This window comes from Sphaeramia orbicularis, chromosome 13 (assembly GCF_902148855.1).
Source record: "Sphaeramia orbicularis chromosome 13, fSphaOr1.1, whole genome shotgun sequence".
Lineage (NCBI taxonomy): Eukaryota > Metazoa > Chordata > Actinopteri > Kurtiformes > Apogonidae > Sphaeramia > Sphaeramia orbicularis.
Genome location: NC_043969.1, coordinates 48852225 through 48875057, shown reverse-complemented (window position 1 = coordinate 48875057; position 22833 = coordinate 48852225). Strand labels below are relative to the sequence as shown.

General features: G+C 38.9%; 1 protein-coding gene across 1 annotated transcript in view; it reads left to right on the top strand.

The window, feature by feature from the left end:
- LOC115431034 (NACHT, LRR and PYD domains-containing protein 12-like) overlaps window positions 1–22833 on the top strand; it is a 50038-nt gene that overhangs the window by 11406 nt on the left and 15799 nt on the right. Inside the window, exons 9-11 of the mRNA XM_030151273.1 lie at window positions 2356–2529; window positions 3478–3651; window positions 6042–6215. Of these exons, the coding sequence (XP_030007133.1) occupies window positions 2356–2529; window positions 3478–3651; window positions 6042–6215 (522 nt within the window). The remainder of the gene's footprint in view (window positions 1–2355; window positions 2530–3477; window positions 3652–6041; window positions 6216–22833) is intronic.

The following is a 22833-nucleotide window of genomic DNA, read 5'->3' as shown; positions in this document are numbered from 1 at the left end:
TGCTGAACAAATTTGCTTTGCCAAGGGGAAATTCATAAAGACAGGAAAAAAGACAGGAAGAAGGGGGAAAGAGAGGAAAGGGAGAAGAAAAAGGAGAGAGCGAAGGGGGAGGAAAAGAGAGAAAAAAAGGTGGCAGACCCTCACATGAGACAGTATTAACAATAATAGTGTCAATAACAACAATAACAAAATTGACAATTGTAATGATACGATATAATGATAATAATAATAATAATATTCAACAATAATCCGCAACACCCACAGGAACTTAGTGAACTGGAAAAAAACATGAACAGAACATCATAAACAAGCACAGCACAAATAACACCAGCAACACAACAGCAGTTGTTTGCATTAATCACCGACAATAATAAAGTGACTGCATCAGTGCAGCATAAAAACAATGAGGTGCGATGAATAGTGTCATCACAAAGAGCATCTGTTCTAGTTAAAGCAGGAGGAGTCACTGGGTGAAGTTTAAAGGGTTTAGTTGGTTGACGGTTATTTTACATCACATGTTAACTGATGTGTTCAGGTGTGTGTTTGTAGAAGACACTGACTGTAGACATGGAACTGAAACAAATGTGAAAGTGATTGGACAAAAGTGTAAAGTTCATCAGTTAAGTCACAAATTAAAACCTGAACACATCTGACTGGATCATTAATGGATTTTAATCTGTATGATTTATTTTTTATTCAGGTTGTGGAAATGCAGTTTGTCAGAGATCAGCTGTTCTTCTCTGGCCTCAGCTCTGAAGTCCAGTCCACTCCATCTGATAAAAATGAATCTGGGTGGAAACAACCTCCAGGATTCATCAGTGAATGAGCTGTGTGGTTTCCTGCAGAGTCCACATTGTAAACTACAACATCTGGGGTCAGTTAGTTTATATGTTTTACTAACGGCAGAGCCTCATCAGAGATGGGAACAAATATATGAAGGATGATTTTACAATTTAAAAAAAAAACTTTTCATAAGACGTATCAAAATGAAATCCAAAATACCTGTATTGTATTTTATTTAACAAAATAAAAATAAAAAAAGAATATAAATTTGTACCTTGAAATGACCAGAAACATAAACAACAAGGTGTGGATTTATGGATGCACTGACAGATACTAATGATGTACGTTTCATCATAATACACTCCATCAGTACAATAGAGTCATGACAGATTCATCAGTATCTAAACACAAAGAATTTAAAGAAACTGAAGAACACCAAGAACAGGAAGACTTGTTAAAATGTTTACCAACTTTATTCAGACAACAGTTAAACATGGAGGAAAAGTTTACTTTGTGTTCACAACAAATAAAGAATAAACACATCAAAATAAAGTTATAATACAGTTTCATTCAGAAATTGCAGCATGTGTCAGTTAAAAGTCTGATCTGAAGCTAAATGTTCACTATTTCAGAATCAGTGGTGTTTATAAACTATAGTTCTGAGGAAACATTAAGTGACAGATGATGGAGGGATGTGGAGGATATTGGACTAATTTCACAACAGTTGTCTCAAATGTCACCTTGTCCACATATAAACTCAGTAAATATAGTATTTTCTTTTGTTCAGACAAGGAATAGTTTTTAGATGTTGCCTGCTTGACAGTTTCGACTGTGACTCCAGTCTTCCTCAGAAGCGTCATCCGACATGTTGCTGACGTGTCATTTATCAGCAACACGTCAGATGACGCTTCTGAGGAAGACTGGAGTCACAGTCGAAACTGTCAAGCAGGTCACATCTAAAAACTATTCCTTGTCTGAACAAAAGAAAATACTATATTTACTTAAGCAGGAGACAAAATGAACGTCTTTAGCCGTATATAAACTCAGTGATTGTGTCAATTTAATCTTAGTTTACACAATTTAACATGTGTGTTTTATATTAAGAATGAACAAGAATGACATATCCACCTCAGAGGATAAAACAGTTTTTTTTTCTCAGATTAAAGTGGTTCAATCCCCAGATAAAATTCCACACATGGATTTAATTCAGCCAATAGTTCAGATCCTTCCATTGAATAATCACTGCACTGATGAATATGTTTGAGCTGCAACAAGTTTTTTAACTAAGTTGTCTGATCACAAACAGCATCTGATATAGTTAAAGCAGGAGGAGTCACTGGGTGACGTTTAAAGGGTTTAGTTGGTTGATGATTATTTTACATCAAATGTGAACTGATGTGCTGAGGTGTGTGTTTGTAGAAGACACTGACTGTAGACATGGAACTGAAACAAATGTGAAAGTGATTAGACAAAAGTGTAAAGTTCAATACAGTTAAGTCACAAATTAAAACCTGAACACATCTGACTGGATCATTAACAAATTTTAATCTATATGATTTATTTTTTATTCAGGTTGAGGCAATGCAGTTTGTCAGAGATCAGCTGTTCTTCTCTGGCCTCAGCTCTGAAGTCCAGTCCATTCCATTTGACATCACTGAGCCTAAGTGAAAACAACCTCCAGGATTCATCAGTGAAGGAGCTGTGTGATTTCCTGCAGAGTCCACATTGTAAACTACAGCATCTGTGGTCAGTTCACTGTTACTGTTATAGAATTTATATGTTTTACTAATGGCAGAGCCTCATCAGAGATGAGAACAAATATAGGAATGGTGTTGTCACATCAAAGACCCTTTTGATAAGATCTATCAAAATAAAATATGAAATGCCTGAAAGAATATATATAATACATTCTATAAAGAATATATAAAAGCAATTTGTACGTTGAAATGACCAGAAACAGTCTAAACAACAATGTGTGTGTTTATGGATGCACTGACAGACACTGAAAATGGAATTATCTGAAATATAATGATGTACATTTCAACAGAATACACTCCATTAGTAAAATAGAGTCATGACAGATTCATCAGTATCTAAACACAGAACATAATGAAACTGCAAATCAGCAGAACATCACGAAGACAGTTATTAAAATGTTCACTAAATTTATTCAGAAAACAGTTAAATATGAAGGAAGAGTTCAGCTTGTGTTCACAACAAATAAAGAATAAACACATTATAAAATACTGCAGCTGTTAAAATAGACAAGATTATCATAAAGTTGAATTTAGAAATTGCAGCATGTGTCAGTTAAAAGTCTGATCTGAAGCTAAATGTTCACTATTTCAGAATCAGCGGTGTTTATAAAATATAGTTCTGAAGAATTATTAAGTGACAAATGATGGATGGATGTGGAGGACATTGGACTAATTTCACAACAGTTGTCTCAATTGTCACCTTGTCCACATGTAAACTCAGCGATTGTGTCGATTTAATATTAGTTTTCACAACTTAACGTGTGCTTTATATTAAGAATGAACAGTAGGATGACACATCCACCTCAGAGGATGAAAATGTTTTGTTTTTTGTTTTTGTTTTTTTCAGTTCAGTTGAGTTAAGTCCCAAATTAAAACCTGAACACATCTGACTGGATAATTAATGGATTTTAATTTACATGATTTATTCTTTATTCAGGTTCTGGAAATGCAGTTTGTCAGAGATCAGCTGTTCTTCTCTGGCCTCAGCTCTGAAGTCCAATCCATTCCATCTGATAGAACTGAATCTGGGTGGAAACAACCTCCAGGATTCATCAGTGAAGGAGCTGTGTGGTTTCCTGCAGAGTCCACATTGTAAACTACAGCAACTGGGGTCAGTTCACTGTTACTGTTTAAGAGTTTATGTGTTTTCCTAACGGCAGAGCCTCATCAGAGATGAGAACAAATATATGAAGGATCTTGTTACAATAAAAAAACCTTTTCATCAGACATATCAAAATAAATACGAAATACCTGTATAAGACAATGTTTTTTTTTAAGAATATAAGCAATTTGTACATTGACAAGACCAGAAATAATCTAAATAACGATATATGTGTTTATGGATGCACTGACAGACTCTGAAAATGGAATTATCTGAAATATAATGATGTACATTTTAACAGAATACACTCCATCAGTACAATAGAGTCATGACAGATTCATCAGTACCTGCACAAAAAAACAAAATGAAACTGCAAATCAACAGAACGTAAAGAAGACACTGTTATTAAAATGTTCACTAAATTTATTCAGAAAACAGTTAAACATGAAGGAAGAGCATCTGTTAAAATAGACAAGATTATCATAAAGTTGAATTTAGAAATAAAAGCATGTATTTTTAAAAGGTCTGGAGCTGAATGTTTACTATTTCAGAATCAGTGGTGTTTATAAAATATAGTTCTGAAGAATCATTAAGTGACAGATGCTGGATGGATGTGGAGGATGTTGGACTTGTGTCACTGAGGTGTGTTGTGTTTAAACCTGTCGTGTTACGATGTCAGATTGTTCACATATAAATTCAGTTATCATGTCAACATTTGTATTTTACTTTAAAGATCCAGCTCTAGGACAACATCTACAGGAAGGACATTTGTTTTTCTCCAACATTGTGCAATGAATTTGTCTGTGGTACTTTCAGGGATTTGGAGAACATGCCATGTGATTCATCCAAAGATTATTTTAGTGATAGTATTAATATATTAATCTATTTTAAGTGTTTCATTTATGTGTACGTGTGTACACACACAAGCTGTTTTTTGTACAACTTTATCATTTTTCCATATCAACAACATTGACATCATTAAAGCATTTCTTACAAAAGTTGTGAACTTGCCCTCCACCCAATCCAGGTGGCATCCACACAAACACATCCACATAAACACTCACATATCAAACAAGCAAACAGAACACCAAAAGAAGAAAACAGATATACACAAATACGAAAAACAGACAGACAAAGAAAGACTCAAACCAATCTGTGTTAATCATTGATCATTAACACCAACATTCTGGACCTCAAGCATAAGAAAAAAGTCCCAGCAGTCAGAATAGGGGCATTGAGAAGACGAGGACGGCTGTCAAAGAGGCAAAGAAAGAAAAATAAATACAATAATTTGTAAAAACAAGGAGTTAGGCAAAAGGCAGGCTCTTGCTATGAGTTATGAACTTTTTAAGTACCAAGAGAAAACAAACTATGAATAAATTCAAGTGTAATTAAACTTCAAATACATGCAGTTAGAATCCTTCTCATCTCTGACTGTGGATGTCATAGCGATGCTGCGTGTAACTTTCGTGACGTCTGCTCAGAGAGTTGCTGATAAACTTGTTTGTTGCGTGTTGCCCTGTCAAGCTCACGTTGAATCTTTTCATCATCCACCAAGGACAGAAATGTTTGAACCTCCTCGACCGACCACACTGTCGTTTAGTGGGCTGTCATCATGGATTAACCTACAGCTATATTTACTGTAAACATCTGAATCTGTTTTTTTTTTTAAAATGGCGTGTAGCGCATTGATGACGCAGAGACAACTCTCTGACCAATCAGTGGTCTGCAGTGTTTACACGTCACATTTTAGTATCTCTTCACCCGTTTTGGAACCTCGGCCGAGCAAGTACTAAAAACACTTGTACCGGGTACCAGATTTCAGGTTCTTTTATGTAATGGAAATGCAAAAAAGTCAAGTTGAGTCGGTACCACATATTAGAAACACAGCAATAGTTTCGGTGTTTGTTCACTCAAACAAATTTTACATCAGAGATAAAGTGAATATTAAGCTCAAACATTTCCATCAGTGACAGTGGTGGAATAATGATCTGCATTTACTGCAGGACAGTACTGCAGCTCCAATGTCAAAGCTTTAGACTTTTGTTGATGGAATAGAGAACATCATCCACTTGTGTTTTCATTTCTATTACATCAAACCATGAAAACATATTCCAACTATTCCAACAGTTTTACACTCACTAAATACTGAGATTATTGTTAATAATAAGGAAACATTTCCTCTATTTTATGCAGATATATACACATGTATAAATAATGTGTAAATGTTGCACTCTTTACTGTTTACATTTGTCTGACAGTTTTGACATTTGAGTTTACATATATAAATCTGAAAAAAACCCCAAAACAAAACAGTCTAAATAAAACATGACTAAACCCTAATCATATATAACTGGATCCTTAATGGATTTAATCTACATCATTTACTCTTTCTTCAGGATGTGGAGATGCAGTTTATCACAGATCAGCTGTTCTTCTCTGGCCTTAGCGCTGAAGTCCAATCCTTCACATCTCATAGACCTGCATCTGGGTGGAAACGAGCTGAAGGATTCATCAGTGAAGGAGCTGTGTGATGTCCTGCAGAGTCCAGATTGTAAACTGAAGATTCTGAGGTCAGTTTACTTTTAGTTTTATAGAGTTCTGTTTTAGGAGCAGCTGAATCTCATTTATGAACAAATATAAATGACATCCATAATGTTGTTTTACATGTGCAAGAAAAGTTCTGTGAACCCTTTGAAATGTTCTAGTTTTCTGCATGAATTGGTCATAAAATACACTGAACAAAAATTTAAACGCAACACTTCTTTTCTGCTCCCATTTTTCATGAGCTGAACTCAGAGATCTAAGACTTTTTCTATGTACACAACAAGCCTATTTTCTCTCAAATATTGTTCATAAATCTGTTAGTGAGGACTTCTCCTTTGCTGAGATGATCCATCCACCTCACAGGTGTGGCAGATCAAGATGCTGATTAGACGGCATGATTATGGCACAGCTGTGCCTTAGGCTGGACACAATAAAAGGCCACCAGAGCTGTTTCCGATTAATTAAATGTTCATTTCTCTACCATAAGCCATCTCAAAAGGCGTTTCAGAGAATTTGGCTGTATATCCAACCGGCCTCACAACCACAGACCACGTGTAATCACACCAGCCCAGGACCTCCACATCCAGCATGTTCACCTCCAAGATGGTCTGAGACCAACCACCTGGACAGCTGCTGCAACTGTCGGTTCGAATAACCAAAGAATTTCTGAACAAACTGTCAGAAACTGTCTCAGGGAAGCTCATCTGCATGCTCGTCCTCACTGGGGTCTTCACCTGATTACAGTTGTTGTAACTGATTTGAGTGGGCAAAGCTCACCTTTGATGGTTTCTGGCACTTTGAAGAGTTCTGTTCTCTTTATGGATGAAGCCTGGTTTTCTCTGTTCAGGGCAGATGGCAGACTGTATGTATGGCATCATGTGGGTGAGCAGTTTGCTGATGTCAACGTTGTGAATGGCGTTCTCCATGGTGGGGTTATGATATAGGCAGACGTGTGTTACGGACAAGGAAGACAGGTACATTTAATTGCTGTCATTTTGAATGCACAGAGATACCATGACGGGATCCTGAGGCCCATTGTTGTGCCGATCATCCACCGTCACCTCATGTTGGACTATGGTAATGCACGGCCCCATGTTGAAGGATCTGTACACCGTTCTTGGAAGCTGAAAACATGCCAGTTCTTGCATGGCCATTATACTTATCAGACATGTCACCCATTGAGCGTGTTTGGTGTGCTCTGGATTGGCTTATACAACAGCGTGTTCCAGTTCCTGCCCGTTTCCAGTAACTAGGCCCAGCCATTGAAGAGGAGTGGACCAACACGCCACAATCGACTACCTGATCAACTCTATGAAGGAGATGTGTTGAACTGTGTGAGGCAAATGGTGGTCACACCACATACTGACTGGTTTTCTGACCAGACCCCCCAGTGCAGTAAAACTGTACATTTTATAGTGGCCTTTAATTTTGGCCAGCCTAAAGCACACCTGTGAGGTGGATGGATTATCTCGGCAAAGGAGAAGTCCTCACTAACAGATTTAGACAGACTTGTGGACAGTATTTGAGAGAAATAGGCTGTTTGTGTAAAACAAAAAATTTTTAGATATGAGTTCAGCTCATGGAAAAATGGGAGCAAAAACAGAAGTTATATTTTTGCTTATTGTATGATCTAATCTACATGTCAGTCACAAGTACAGACAAATGTGTTTAACCCAATACCACAGAAAGGCTAATAGTATTTCATGTCTTTATTGAGCACAACTATTAAACACTCCCAGTGAATGTAATGATCGAACCTCCTTTTGCAGCAATAACCTTAAACAAGTGTTTTTGGGGGCTGCTGATCTGACCTGCACAATGTCCAGGGACATTTCTGATCCTTCTTTCTGACAGAACTGCATCAGCTCAGCTATATTCTTAGGATGTCTGGTGTGAATGGCTCTGGTGAGTTCAGTCCACAGCGTCTCTATTGGATTCAGGTCTGGGCTCTGACTGGCTCTTTCCAAAAGGGGATTTTTCTGTTTCTGAAGCCACTCTAGTCACTTTACTTCTATGTTTATGATCATTGTTCTGCTGCATCACCCACCTTCTACTGATCTTCAGATGGCCGACAGCCACCCTGACATTGTAGTGTAGGATATGTCGATAAACTTGGGAATCCAACTTTTCCGGGATATCATGTGGTCCAGAGCTTGAGGCAGCAAAACAGAACCACTTCATGATGCTCCTCTACACTGTACACACAAATCCCCTCCATTTGTCTAACTTAGACTAGTGAATTCTTAAAGTCTCTGAGTTTGCTTTCTAACCTCCTCCACTCACATGCAAATCAGCAGTTCTTGATGCATGGTCTTTGGAGAACTCTTTTGTGAAATATGGTTGACCTGAGCAAATGCTTTTGTGAACATCCAACTCCAGAGGTCTGAGTGTTTTTAAAAGTCAAAGTGGCTCCATGCACAGCTCAGATCTTATTTCACTGATTAGACTTCAGGTTTGTGAATTCTTGACTCAAATCATCTTTTTGCCATCATTACTAGCCAAAGGGTTCACTTAATTTTTCCAGCAGCGTTGCAGATCAGATCACATTTTACGACCAATTCACACAGAAAACTTTTAAAGAAAAATTTTGAAGGCTCCACATAGCTTTTCTTACCACTGTATAGTTTACACAGTTTAATGTTTTATTTTTCTTGCAGGTACACAAATTAGTCAGGAAAACTATTCAATTGAAATTAATGTTGAATGCTTCACATTCACATTGAAAACCTAAATATATTTGACTGAAATGTTAATTAATTTTAATCTCCATTGTTTATTCTTTATTCAGGTTGTTTAAATGCAGTTTGTCAAAAATCAGCTGTTCTTATCTGGCGGCAGCTCTGAAGTCCAATCCCTCACATCTGATAGAACTCGACTTAAGTCAGAACAACCTGAAGGATTCAGATGTTAAAGAACTGGAGGACCTTGTTCAGAGTCCAGACTGTGAACTGGAGAAACTAGGGTAAGTAATGTCAGTTTCTGCTGGTTTGGTGAACACCTCCATGATTAGAAGTCTGTTTGATTATTTTTATTGATTCCTCTGTCATTTGAATAAACTAAGAAATGTCTCAGTAAACATTTATTTCTGATCTCTGTGTTTTCTTCTTTCTTCAGATGGAAGTGATCTCTGTAACAGTCACTGTGATCAGGACTGTGTGAGGATCAGCTGAGTCCAGATGATCTACAGATGTTAAAGCAGTAGCAGATCCTCATTTCATTCATGTCATTTACAGACTTTGAACAAGTGGGTCACTGACTGACTACACGTTGACTAGGGGTTAAAAAAAAAAATCAATTCTTCGATGCATTGCGATGCGGATGTGCCCAATTATGAATCGATGCAGAGAAAAAAAACGTCAAAAATTGATGTTCTGAATGTAACGTTATTTTAATAATACTGACGATGTAACTAAGAAGGTGGGCCCCAATATTTCATTAAAAATTAATTAATTATGGGATGGCCCAGGGCAAGAGTATAATTTTTTTTTTGCATTTATCTGAGGTGATCATTATGTCCATCCTGGCGGGAAATATGTCTACATTTGCCTTTTATTATTAGGTCTAAAAAGCTGGAAAAGTGTCAGATACCAAAATAAACCCAGTTTCATAGAAGCACCCAAATGTCTTTAATGATAGACGAGTTACAGTTTCGTCACCAGCTTCTTTTTTGGCTCTTGAACTGTTATTGGTAGATAATTTTCTTTTATGTTTTTAATTTCAACCAAATTTAAATTAAAGAACTCCAGGTTATTGCACAGAGCTTTAAGTCCAACTGAAAATCAGCAACATCCTTAGTGTCCTCTGGTGTCACCCATTGGTTTGTGATCTGCAATTTCAAAGGCTAAAGATGCACAGCATTGCAACTACCATCTTGGTTTTATGAAAACAAGTGAGTGAAGTTGGAGAAGAATGATGAATGTAACTGGAACTTAAATTTTCTTTGCAGATAACATGTTTTATTTGACATGAGCATTTCTTGCAGTATTCTAGATGCAGTACATGAAGCGTGTTGGGTTTTTCTCGTACACACGAGTCTGACAGGATGAAATCAGGGCTGTAGTGTTTGGAAGAGATGCTATGAGTTTGTCAAACCACTAGATGTCACTACATGCTGAGCTTTATACCCCATCCCACTCCATTTCTTATAACACTTTCTATTCCAGTGCATTTGTTAATTTCTGCTTTTCAGTTGTCACATAAAAAAGAAGTACAAACAGTACAGACACTAAACAGAGTGAATGGTATGGTCTGTGTACTAAGAAGTGACTGAAAAGACTTAGATACAAGTAAAATTCTTGCATATGTCTGTTCGCATTTATTTATGATGAAATCCGTCCAGAAATAAGAACTAACTATACATTTTTGGGAGAAATTCATGAATCTTTTGTTTGGAAACTAAATGTAGCTTGTCATTTCTCTATAATTGTAATGGCGTTAGTACAAACACTGAATCCAAATGCAGTAACTCGGACACAAAAATAAGGTTCAAAAGATTTATTATTCACACACAGGTGAAAGAATAATAATGACAGAATCTTGAGGATAAAGGTTGGAAATATCCTCTTCTGATTCGTCCTCCGGTTCGAGGGCGGCAGCCCGTCTCCCCGAGCGGCGTTTGGGGTATCTTTCCCGACTGGGGAAAAGCAAAGGGAGGTCAGGGACGGAAATAGGTCATGCACAGGCAGGCTATCACTCAGGCAACAGGACATAAGGGCTAGACAAATACTCACGTACCAGTAAGTCAGGGCGAGAAGATCGAAACCAGGAAATCAGATGAGGCAGACAAAACCGACAGGGAGCAGGCAGTAGGCAAAAAACCGAGGAATCCAAAAAGGGTCACAACAGGCAGACAAAACGAACAAACGAGGTCAAGACGCTGGTAAGAACTACAAGAGTTACAAACTGGCGTCTGACTGAGGGAAGAGACAGGGTTTAAATACACAAAAGGGAGGGAAGACAACTAGACACAGGTGGAGCAAATCAGGGCGGAGACAGGTAATCAGGTAAGAGGTCAGGGAGAACAGGGAACAGGAAGTAAAGACGACAGACAAGACACATGAGGGGAAACTTAACAAAATAAAACAGGAAATGACAAACAAAACATAAAAGACAGACAAAACCAGACTAACGTCTGGCTGCGGGTATGACAATAATGTAATTTCAGCAGTATGTACATGTGACACGAACTCCATGTAAACAAACAAAAAGCACATCTCACATCTGCTGTCAAACCTAATGATTCTTTTGTAAAGTTGATTCTCAGAGTGAACTTTAATTTCTAATGTGGATGTTTTTGTGGGGATTTCAAACTGTTACCGGTTTATTTCTGTTTTCTAATGTGTTCATTCTAATTTGATGTGAACACTAACTGAACTCTTCCTCTGTGTGTGACTGTACTTACCTTTGTATTTTCTATTTTATAGAGTGTTTTTTGAAATCTTATTGCTCTAATTGTAATTCATTGTAATTGATCTCCCACTCATGTAATAATTGTCCTCCTTTTGTTCATGTATTTGTCAGGGTAGAGACTGCGATCTGGTAGGATCGGCGATTCTACCAGTAGAAGCTCCGATCAGAGTCTCTACCAGTAGAAACTCTGATCCTACCTACCTAACCCTAACCCTAACCCCTAACCCACATCTGGACTTTTTAGTTAGTCTCAGCACGCTCACATAATATATAAATAATTTATGGAAAGCACCAAATATTAAAACCATTTGTGAAATATAAAATGACAACAATTTTCTCAAAACCTTTGGAATTTCAACATTAACTTTGCATTTGGCAATTCTATTGGTAAGATCGGAGTTTCTACCAGTAGAGACTCCGATTGGAGTTTCTACTGGCAGGATCGGAGTTTCTACCAGTAGAGACTCTGATCGGAGTTTCTACTGGTAGAGACAACGATCGGAGTCTCTACTGGTAGAATCGCCGATCCTACCAGATCGCAGTCTCTACCCTGACATATTCATCCATCAGTCTCATACTGGAGTCCAGTGGCTCCCAAACAAACAATTTGACACAAAAAATCTATTTCATGTCACCTCACAACACCGAAGTGCAAACTGCTACAACACATGATTAAAATACTGCCACATACTGACCTTTCCACAGTTCAATCAGTCTGTAAGATGCTGTTTTACTTCATTTTTTGTCTTCTACTCATTTTCATCTTTCTTTCATGTTTTTCATTTTGCTGTCTTTTATGTTGACTTTTAACGTCACTGTAAAAGAAAAAAGGTGAACACATGACTTCATATAAATGCAGAGTGGGAGGGGGTGTTGTATCAACCTGTTTCATGTGAAAGTGAAGGCATTCAGAGTCTATTCTCAAAGCTGAACAGAAGACATCAAAGCTCAAAGAAGACATCTGCTTCAGGGTGAGTCTGACATTCAGATCATTTTCCTCTTCAAGTCTCTGAGTGGGTTTAACAGGAAACATGGATGTAGTCACTTCCAGGCTGAGTGTCCACTAGGTTTACTGGACTCTATGTCCACTGGGTTATTTCCTGTTGTGTCAGTGTTTGTGACTGATGAACACAGTGTTTTAGTGAGGTGAGCTCACAGTAGTTTTACTGCTTGTCCTTTCAGACTGACTGAAGTTCACAATATGAGTCTGAGTGTGGATGAAGAGGAGGATGGAGCAGAGTTATCAAACGGGGGATTGTCCATAAATGAACCTTCATGGGGCAGTAATGAACCAGGACCCTCTGATCCACAGTGAGTCGACTGTCACACACCTTTAATGTGTTACTACAGACATAACAGGACATGATGTGTCCACTTTAAAGTCCAAATGTTTCCTTCAGACAGAATAAAAACACATCAATAATAACCAAAGGTGATAGAAAATGAAGTGTTCAGATCTTAACACTAACATACTGTCCAGTCCAACTGTTGTACTTGTGTTGTTTCCAGAGGTCAGTATAACAGACCCAGAGCAGAGTCTCCAGTGTCCACATGTCTGTCCATGAACAGTGACCGGTCCACGGGGTCATCCACTATTTAGTGGTGAACCTGGACCTTAAGATACAATGACACTGTTTATTCTTTAAAATGATCTGCAGGACATGTTAGCAGTGATTTCATTTTGTATTAGAGACAAACAACATCCTATGTCAATTGTGCATGTCTGTGACCTAATAAGGATGTTTCACAGACGCCTCAATATGCAGAGAGTGAAACCAGAATGTATGCTGGGGCAGACAGGAAGTCACCTATACAAAGATACAGGGTTATGCCACAAATGCATGATGATCCTTTTGACTGTGACACACTGCTATGGTTTAAACCCCCTACAGTTTATAACAGAGTCTTTCAACTGGGCTCAACCATGAATGCACATAGAAGCAAAGTTCATCTAATTCATCAGACACTGATTTACTGAGACCTTCGACCCTTTGTGTTTCATTCATAAAACTGACGTATTTGAACCAATCAAACAAAATGAATCAAATCACATCAACTTCATGAATGAATGAATGAAATCTTTATTTCGAACATGTAGACAGTGAAATCAAAATAAAAGTCAACCAACAAAATATAAGTACTGGTACATAAATGATTGATAAGCAAACAAACAACAATAAATAAATAATAGTAATAAATAAATAAATAAATGAAAAGATAAATAAAATGAATGAAATTATGCATGCTTAAAAAGGAGTAGGAAGAAGTAAAAACTATTGTACTCCTACCCCTAATAACAACAACAACAAGAGTATAACAATATCACACATCCTTTTTCCTATATACACTAATATGGTAATGCCCATTTACAACTTATCCTACCAGATATTAATAAAAAAAAAAAAAAAAAAAAATATTATTCCCAAAAGGAAATCTGTCTCAGGCTAAAGTGTGAAAGAGCTGGAAACAACATAGACAGTACCCATACACAAGACAATGCAGACACAGGCATAGTTCATGACATGCACAAAACAAGTACTGTACACCTGTACGTGCAGTAAAAAAAAAACTATAATAAATAGAATAAAATACTAAAGCCAGGGTTCCTGTTGGGTCCTAAAAGTCTTGAATTTACAAATCTACTTTTAATACCTTAGAAAAGTCTTTAAAAGGTATTAAATTTGTTGTGGTAGGTCTTAAGATATGTTGCCATAAACTTGTTTGCTGTGTTGTGTTTAAATATGTGTGTTAAATGTCCAAACTGCAGAGAAAGTACGTTCATCTGCTCAGTTCCACCTTTTCCAACCCAACAATTTATATTGAAATTAGGAACCAATTATCGCTAACTTTGCAGAAATGATCAAAGAACATTCAGCCCAACACATGTGCAGCTGTTAGTCACACACCCAAAAAGTAAGCATGAGGAAGTGTACATTTAATAAAGGGTGGTTGGAGAAAAGATCATTCTCAATCTGGTTGACACAAATCTTCCTAAATTCTAGGAGTCACAAATGTTCGCCAATATGACTGTGAAATAAGCTGTGAAGTGGGCATTAAATTCTGTCCTATGTAGTCTTAAAAAGGTCTTTAAAAGACTTAAATTTAACTTGAAACTTGTAGGATCCCTATAAAGCAACCTGCTTTTAGGCTGAGTGATGGTCATAGGAATGAATGAATATTTGAGTCTGTATGTTCTGTGTTTACTAGCACTGTAGCGCCCCCTGGATGGTAGTAACTCAAATTCAGGAAACACAGTGTGAGAGTTGTCATTAAAGTGAACCTGTACTGTTCATGCTTACCATAATTCTGCTTTGTGTGTTACTTAAGAGCAAGAGAGGCACAAATTCAGTAAAGAAAAATCATCATAAATGCACCACGCTGAACCTTTTTATTGCGTAAATTACAGGCGGGGGCAGAACTTCTAGAGAACAGCCATTGCCGGCTGGAAGTGATGTACCATCGTTGTTTATGGGTGATGGAGTGCGAGTAAACAAGAAGCAGTTAGTGAGCAAGATGCACAAGTTGGCGTTTGTTGTTTGTACAGCTGTTAGCTTTGCACTCCACCATTGTCCTGGAGACGTGACCCAGCGCTGGTCCATAATGTGTCATCTTAGACCGGTGTCAGGGACCAGGTAATCGGACAAATCAACGAGTCTGCGTCACTGCCGATACTGGAACAGCCTGTGAATGTGGCAACATGTCTCTGACCGTGTCTGACTGACAGAGCAGTGACTTAGAACTCGCATGGGCTATGATCTAAGTTACCTGATGGAACCACTAGTATGATACGTGATCTTTTGACGTAGCTACCAATGAAAATTTGCCACAGGTAATCTTATCTGCTAGTCGTACTACAGAGCACTCATAAATTAACATGTGCCGATGACCTATCAGATTAACCAATCAGTGCATGTCTTTGGATGGTGGGAGGAAGCCGGAAAACATGCAAACTCCACACAGAAAGGTCCCACCCCCGTCAACTAGTGTTGGAATCGAACCCAAGACCTTCTTGCTGTGAGGCATGAGTGCTATCCACTGCACCACCATGTCGTGGTTAATCTAAATTGTCCATAAGTGTGAATGTGAGAGTGATTGTCTCTATATGTCAGCCCTGCGATGAACTGGCGAAATGTCCAGGGTGTACCCCGCCTTCGCCATAAGTAGCTGGAATAGGCTCCAAGCGAACCCTGTGACCCTAGTGAGGATAAAGCAGTTTCAGAAAATGAATGAATGAATGAATGTGCTGATGATCTTCACTGCGGGTTTAACCATGTTTCACGTTTCATTACCAAACCAGGTAGCCATGCAATATCTGATGTTGCTCATCCATTCATTCATTTTCTGAACCGGGGGTTGGAGCCCATGCCAGCTGCCACTGGGTGAATGTGGGGTACATCAGTTTGTCACAGAGCTACAGACAACCATTCACTCTGACATTCACACCAGTGCGCAGTTTAGATTTACCAGTTAACCTATTCAGTGCTTGTGGTTGGACAGTGGGAGGAGTGCCTTCTTGCTGTGAGGCAGCAGTGTGAACCAATGCACCACATGTTACCCCACATCCACATGATTTTAGTGCTAACAACAAAAAGCCTCAGTCTGCAAAAGAAGGGAATCCTTTAGGACAAACATCCACAGAGAAAGTCAGTGTGAGACCTCCAGTTCAACTGAAATTCAACATGCATTCACTGTACCTAAACCAAGTGACCAGATCAGTGTTAATCTTATTAATTAAAACAGGGTGTAGATATACTTAGAAAAATATTCAACTAGAGAAGCTTCACGTCTTGTTTAGAATTACCAAACCTCTGTGAAGGTCAAATAAGTTGTGGGCCTATGATAATATTTCACATGAACTGAATGAACACTTGAACTGTAAAGCCTAGGCGTCTACAGAACTCTGCAAAACATCCCGTATAACTGACTTCACTGTGACGGTCTTTTCTGTGACACACTTTCCTGATTTCATTGTAAGAACTGAACAAATAAGACAGTCATTTAACCACCGTTCATTTTCCATCTGTGGCACAGCTGTGCAGAGAATATGAAACTTATTGAAATGTTAAACATAACATGTTACTCTAGCTCTGTGTGACTGAGCAGCTTCCATCAGCATTAAACTAAGAATGAAAACACTGAAACATCAGGTGCACTTTAGTCAAACAACACAAAACCCATGCACATTTTGCTCATTTTGGCTGATGCTATCTCCCACCAGATGAGCTGCTTGTTATGAAGCTCAAGTAGGATGTGGTTACGTTGAAGCTTTTTTTAACCCGTTCAGTGTGTGAACTGATGTTTTTCGTACTGGTTTCACTTCACAGCACACACAAACAAGTCTTAGTCGACTATGGATGTTGCTGCGATATGCAGATTTAGAAAGGAGGATAAGTGTGGTGACAGACAGGATGTCAAAGAGAAAGGGGGAGGGTTTAACATGGTGTTAAAAAGAATCAACCAGTGAATTGGGTTGGACATGTGACCTGACATGGAGGCTCATCATTCCTTCCAGCTGCCATTTTCATACAGACTGTGAGTTGAGGCGGCTCAATGGTTTACACTGGCACCGCTCAGCAGCAAGGTCCTGGGTCTGATCCCCATCCAGACCAGGTCCTTGACCCAGTACAGAGTTACAGAAATGAGCCGACAGAGTTCAGAGTGTAGATCTGATCCTTTGAACAGCTGATCTGAAAGAACATTTAAGAAGCTTCTTCTAAACAATGTGTTGATGTCCACAGAGAGACGGAGAGGACTCATGTTCCTGTGGTGGACCCACCGTCCTGTTCTTTGTGTCAGAAGGTCCAGAGTGATCCAGTCCAGACCAGCTGTGGACACTGGTTCTGCAGACAGTGCATCACTTCATACTGGGACCAGTCTGGTTCATCAGGAGACTCCTCCTGTCCCCAGTGTGAAGAAACATTCAGAACAAGAGCTGACCTGCAGATCCGCAGCACTGTACAAAGTAAGACTGGACATCTGTCTGAACATGTCTGCAGGTCACTAAACACAACATGTGTTCAACTGTCACTTATTGAGCATCATAACAAATAAGATTTGAACTGCATTAGACTGAACTACATTTTCTATCATATGTTGGAAATTATCAGCAAAAACATTTTTATTTCAGATTAATCAAATAAAATGTTTTATGATGGATGATGGCTTAAGAAAGTAATTCACTGTAAATTCAATAAATTCAATCACTTTCTGAAGTATTTGGTCAGTGACAATCATCGTGTCCATATTTTAAGAACTGCTTTGGAATTATTCCTGTTTTTATAAATCAGATCCATGTCTGATCAGTGTTTCCGTAGTAACAGGTCTAGGGTTTGTCATTTGGAAACTGTTGTCAATATGAAATAGTATTAGCATTCACTGACAGATGATAACAGCTATGTTTACCCAACTGTGTTTATTTAAAGTGTTTTTTGTCTGGTTGTAGTTGAACATAAACTCAGTCTGAGGAGCAGATGTGAATGTGTGACTGAAGGAACTGATGAAACAGGAAGTAGAACCCGTCTAAACCGGATCTACACTGAGCTGTACATCACAGAGGGACAGAGTGAAGACGTTAATACCCAACATGAGGTGAGGACGCTGGAGACAGTTTCCAAGAAGATCATCCAAGAAAGTCCAATCAGGTGTCAGGACATCTTCAAAGCCTTACCCGAGCAGCAGAAACCCATCAGAGTGGTTCTGACCAACGGCGTTGCTGGAGTTGGAAAAACCTTCTCGGTGCTGAAGTTCACTCTGGACTGGGCAGAGGGTTTAGAAAACCAGGACGTCAGTCTGGTGGTTCTGCTTTCCTTCAGAGAGCTGAACCTGGTCAGAGATGAGCAGTACAGTCTGCTGACGCTGCTCCATGTTTTCCATCCAACATTACAGAAGGTCACAGCAGAGCAGATCACTGTCTGCAAACTTGTGTTCATCTTGGACGGCCTGGATGAAAGTAGACTTTCACTGGATTTCCACAACTGTGAGGTTGTTTCAGACGTGACTCAGAAGTCATCAGTCAATGTACTGTTGACCAACCTCATCAAGAGGAACCTGCTTCCATCAGCTCTCATCTGGATAACATCCAGACCTGCAGCAGCCAATCAGATCCCTCCTTCATGTGTGGACAGGGTAACAGAGGTCCGAGGCTTCACCACTGATGACCAGAAGGAGGAGTACTTCAAGAAGAGATCCAGTGATGAAGATCTGTCCAACAAAATGATCTCACACATCAAGACATCCAGGAGCCTCCACATCATGTGTCAAATCCCAATCTTCTGCTGGATCAGTTCTACAGTTCTGGAGCACATGTTGACTTCAGAGCAGAGAGAAGAGCTGCCCAAGACCCTGACAGACCTGTACTCACACTTCATCATGGTCCAGACAAAGAGGAAGAAGAACAAGTACAAAGAAGGGCATGAAACAAGTCTAGAAGAGATGACAAAGGCAGACATGGAAGTCCTACTGAAGTTGGGGAGGCTGGCGTTTGAACAACTGGAGAAAAGAAACATGATGTTCTACCAAGAAGACCTGGATCAGTGTGGTCTGGACGTCACAGAGGCCTTGGTGTACTCAGGAGTTTGTACAGAGATCTTCAAAGAAGAAACTGTGATCTTCCAGAAAACAGTCTACTGCTTTGTTCATCTGAGTGTTCAGGAGTTTCTGGCTGCAGTCTACATCTACCACTGTTACACCAACAACAACACAGAGGTTCTGAAGAGGTTTCTGGGTGACCAGGACAGGGACTCAGAATCCCTTTTCATGAAAATGTTCAGGTATTTTCCAGTCAGTGACAGCCTGGATGTTTTCCTCAGTAAAGTCATGAAAAAATCCCTTCAGAGTGAGAACGGACACCTGGATCTGTGTGTTCGTTTCCTTCATGGCCTCTGTCTGGAGTCCAACCACAGACTTTTAGGAGGTCTGCTGGGTCCAAAAGAGAACAGTCCAGAGAGCATCCATGAAGTCATCAAGAACCTGAAGGAGATGAACACTGAGGATATCTGTCCTGACAGAAGCATCAACATCTTCCACTGTCTGACGGAGATGAAGGACCAAACAGTCCATCAGGAGATCCAAGAGTTTCTGAAGTCAGAGAACAGATCACAGAAGAAACTGTCTGAGATCCAGTGTTCAGCTCTGGCCTACATGTTGCAGATGTCAGAGGAGGTTCTGGATGAGCTGGACCTGAAGAAGTACAACACATCAGATGAAGGAAGACGAAGACTGATCCCAGCTGTGAGGAACTGCAGAAAGGCTGAGTAAGTACTGATGATAATATGAACAGTATTAATCATAGACTGAATATAAAGATGGATCACATGACCCTCTGTCTTCTGTTTATGTAAAAGTGAAATATGGGAATTGACATAATGGTTGTAGGATCAGAGTCATTTCAGTTGAGACACTGGAATGTGAGGTCCGTCCTCCAGATCACTGATTGGTTTGCATCCATTTGTCTGAGAGATTCTGCAGCATTTTGGTCACTACAGCAGTCGATCACCCATTTTTAAATCATCAAGTAATTTACTCAAATTCCATCAGTAAAGTGGTGAAATCTGCCTGAAAAGACCGAAATCATATTTTGGGGAAAAAAAAGAAACACTATTGAATGTGACCTTTGAGTTTTTCTTTCTATAAACCCGCTCGTTCCAGAACTATACCAGGAACTCTGTCCATCTATCCAAGATTGTTGTCCAACCGATTTCTCAGACACTATTCACATGATTCTTTTCAGATTTTACACACGTTCTATACCACTAGGAGAGGGAGGTGTAGTGCACAGTTTGATGGCTGAATTGAAATTTTTAGATTTTTTTTTTTTTTTTTTTACAAAATTTTGAACATTTCAACTTAGATAATTTGTCCAAGTGATTTCTTGGACACTATTCACCCAATTCTTTTCATATTTTACACGTCTTCTTTACATGGGTTTTTCTCTCAATTTTTTCTTATTTTTTTCTTTTTTACAATTTTTTTTTAAAGATTGAAAATTAAGGTTTAGGCCCAATCCCATTTCACCCCTTGGCCCCTCCCCCTTACCCCTACATTTTGCACGTTCACGTGAAGGGGTAGTGTTGTCCCAATTCTCGATGAGTGGGAGTGGGAGGGGGAGGGCTATTTGGCCCACACTACAAACGGAGGGGTATGAGAAATCTCCCATAATTCTGTTCAAATCATTGGCAAGATGGAGATAAACACAGCACAAAAGTGCAGCAGTGACGAAAGAAACACACAATTGTACATATTTTGTTCGTAAACAGCATAATCATTTGATCGACCGTTTAATGCCATTTTAATGTATTATAGATCGCATTTCTGAGGTTTGCGCAAAAAAAATGTCCAAAGCCCATGCAACAGTGATAGTTACAGCTGCTGACGGCATGGAGAATTATTTCAGAAACAAAGTTGTCGCATCTGTTTATAGCGACATCAATGACTGCTGATGACGTACCAGGTCTGGAAGGGTTGTCCCATTTCACAGGGGAATGTTTCAACCAAATGCAAGGGGTAGGGGTCAGGGGGAGGGGCCAAGGGGTGAATTGGGATTGAGACATAAAATTAATCGCTGTGAGGGGCAAACTTTTGTGTGATGGGGCAGGGGTATTGGTAAACTCCGCTTACTTTTTTACTTGTTCCCTTTAGAATAGCATGAAGGGACTTTCTTTCAAAACAATTCTGTACAACTGCATACTGAATGTTTTATATATATATATTTATATATATATATATAGATATATATATAGATATATATACACACACACACACACACACACACACAGGGTGGGGAAGCAAAATTTACAATATTTTTTTCTCAGCAGGCACTACATCAATTGTTTTGAAACCAAACATATACTGATGTCATAATCATACCTAACACTATTATCCATACCTTTTCAGAAACTTTTGCCCATATGAGTAATCAGGAAAGCAAACGTCAAAGAGTGTGTGATTTGCTGAATGCACTCGTCACACCAAAGGAGATTTCAAAAATAGTTGGAGTGTCCATAAAGACTGTTTATAATGGAAAGAAGAGAATGACTATGAGCAAAACTATTACAAGAAAGTCTGGAAGATACTATTAAAGAAGAATGGGAGAAGTCATCACCCGAATATTTGAGGAACACTTGCGCAAGTTTCAGGAAGCATGTGAAGGCAGTTATTGAGAAAGAAGGAGGACACATAGAATAAAAACATTTTCTATTATGTCAATTTTCTTGTGACAAATAAATTCTCATGACTTTCAATAAACTAATTGGTCATACACTGTCTTTCAATCTCTGCCTCAAAATATTGTAAATTTTGCTTCCCCACCCTGTATGTGTGTGTGTGTGTGTGTGTGTGTGTGTGTGTGTGTGTGTGTGTGTGTATTTACACCAAAATCCATGAAAGATATTGTTAAAAAATAAACAGAGAGGGGCAGGACTTCTGACCTATACTACAGCCAGAGAATGAGATGGGCTTTGATTTTCAGGAGCTGTCAGTACATTCATCTATATGTGAAGTCTATGATATTAATCTGGTAGTGTCTACTTTTCTTCAACTTTGTATTTTTTCCAGACATGGTGTTCCACAACACAATATCTCAGCTTTGCTACCACTTGGATATTCAATAAATGCGTTGCATAGTAATTAGGGCTGTATGATACTGGAAAGAACTGACGTTGCCATTTTTTTAACCATGCAATATATATTTTGATATGAAATAGCTGTGTGATGCTGACATAAATGGTCAAACAAATTAATTGTGTTACCTCTCGTGGCAACAATTGCAAGGTACTGTCGACACAGAACACATGTTTCGATATCATCCTTCTTGTAGCTGAAATAATTCCAGATAACTGATGCTGCTTTTTCTTTTTGGGACCAAGTCTTGGTTTTTGGTGATTTTCTCTTGTTTGTTGCTCTTTTTTCAATGCTGTTTCCAGCAACTCACTCCATGTGCAGGGGCGTGGTCTGCTTCAGCAAACTGATTAAGAACGATTGTGATTAGTGGATCACTGTGCGCAGTGTGTGTGTGAGGTAGCCTTGAAATTAGATGAGAACACAAAGTCAAACAAAACAGAAGCCTGGAAAACTGTGGGTTCTTTGAAAGTAGTTTTCCAGGCTTCTGTTTTGTTAGACTTCTGATGAAAGTTTGAAGCTGAAACGCGTTGAAGTGTTTTTAAGGTATATATATGACCATGCCATGAGGATAAAGGCATTTTAATGCTTACAGAGTGTCCTTCCCATGATTTTTAGATA